At 35.7% G+C, this 1,221-nt stretch overlaps 1 protein-coding gene across 2 annotated transcripts in view; it reads left to right on the top strand.

Annotated features, from left to right (window-relative positions):
* Positions 1-421: 421 nt before the first annotated feature.
* The window catches only part of LOC106528494 (phosphatidylinositol transfer protein alpha isoform), a 25,925-nt gene continuing 25,125 nt past the window's right edge, over positions 422-1,221 (top strand). Inside the window, exon 1 of one of the 2 annotated variants that reach the window (XM_014023677.1) lies at positions 422-570. In XM_014023677.1, the coding sequence (XP_013879131.1) occupies positions 481-570 (90 nt within the window). In that variant the 5' untranslated portion in view covers positions 422-480. The remainder of the gene's footprint in view (positions 571-1,221) is intronic. The other variant, XM_014023678.1, reaches the window with a different exon arrangement.

The raw sequence follows: 1,221 nt of genomic DNA, 5'->3' as shown, positions 1-1,221 counted from the left end.
TTTGTACTTTATCAAATTTAGTTTTACAGTTTTTTTCTTTTGTATTTGAAATATTTAATCAACCTACAGTATTTTTACAGTCTTTATTTTACAGTTAAAATATATGTTTATCAAATAAAGTCTAAAGTTACAACTAATCGGGGATCCTTATGTCATGTCTGTCAGGCTCGAGAACCCCAAACTGTGGGACATTTTGATTTTAAAATTAAAACACGTCCCGCTGTTAAAGAAGTAACGCGAGTCTTGTTATTAATGATGTGTATAGTGGATCTTTTTAGTTGTGTTTTGCGTTTCAAACGCTGACATGATCAGTTCGCGGTTGGAAGAGAACAGGTTTTATTTGGAGAACTTGTTGTTCCGGACTGCACTTAAACGCGACACTCGGTTACCTGAAAGGTAGGTTCCTCCTCTTCTGCCCACGCCGCGCCCATCCGTCTACACGACATGTTCCAGGAAGAAAACCCGGCGTCGAGGCGGTGAATGAACACTCCGGGTCAGGTTTTTGCTCTTTATTCTCCTTTTATTTTACCGTTTGGACCGAGACTCAGTCAACATGCTGATCAAAGAGTTGTGAGTAGCTTTTGTCATAGTTTAATTTACGCTGCCTCCGTTCTTTTTACTTTTCTTGTTTACAAACTGTCGCTACAACAAGTTATTGTGCTTTAGCCTACTTTAAGTTTTGTTTTTAACTGCATCAAAAACTCGTGTTAACTATCCCACTGTTCAAATTTAATTTATTTATGTCTTACCGTGATGTTTCCGCAGCTTGACTTGGTTAAACTGAACTCCCTTTAACATTTGTACAATTTAGCGGTGCATTTAATGGTTAACAAAAAGTAAAAGACAAACATGAAAAAGAGACAAGATAAGGAATACTACACTACTAAGTAGAAATTCGGCTGTGCTAAATTTGTGAGTTTGTCTTTAGACAGTGGTTGAATAGTCCACATTAGCCTTCAGTTCAGAAAGAGAAAAATGCTGAGTTGAAACATTTTCCTTTTCATTTAAAGCTGACAGATATTCTGAGCTAAAATGTAAAAATAAAAACTTGGGGCTAACCATTAAAAAATGATGGTTGTGAAGCTGAAAGAGGAAATACATACACACACTGCACTGTTGAGCTTATATAGACACACTTTTTAAAAATTATTATTATTAATTATTTGTCAAGTTTTGGGGCAATTAAGCCAGCCAGTTTAATCTCAGTCTTGTCATATATAT

Source organism: Austrofundulus limnaeus, unplaced genomic scaffold (genome assembly GCF_001266775.1).
Source record: "Austrofundulus limnaeus strain Quisiro unplaced genomic scaffold, Austrofundulus_limnaeus-1.0 Scaffold385, whole genome shotgun sequence".
Lineage (NCBI taxonomy): Eukaryota > Metazoa > Chordata > Actinopteri > Cyprinodontiformes > Rivulidae > Austrofundulus > Austrofundulus limnaeus.
This window is presented reverse-complemented; position numbering and strand designations above follow the sequence as displayed.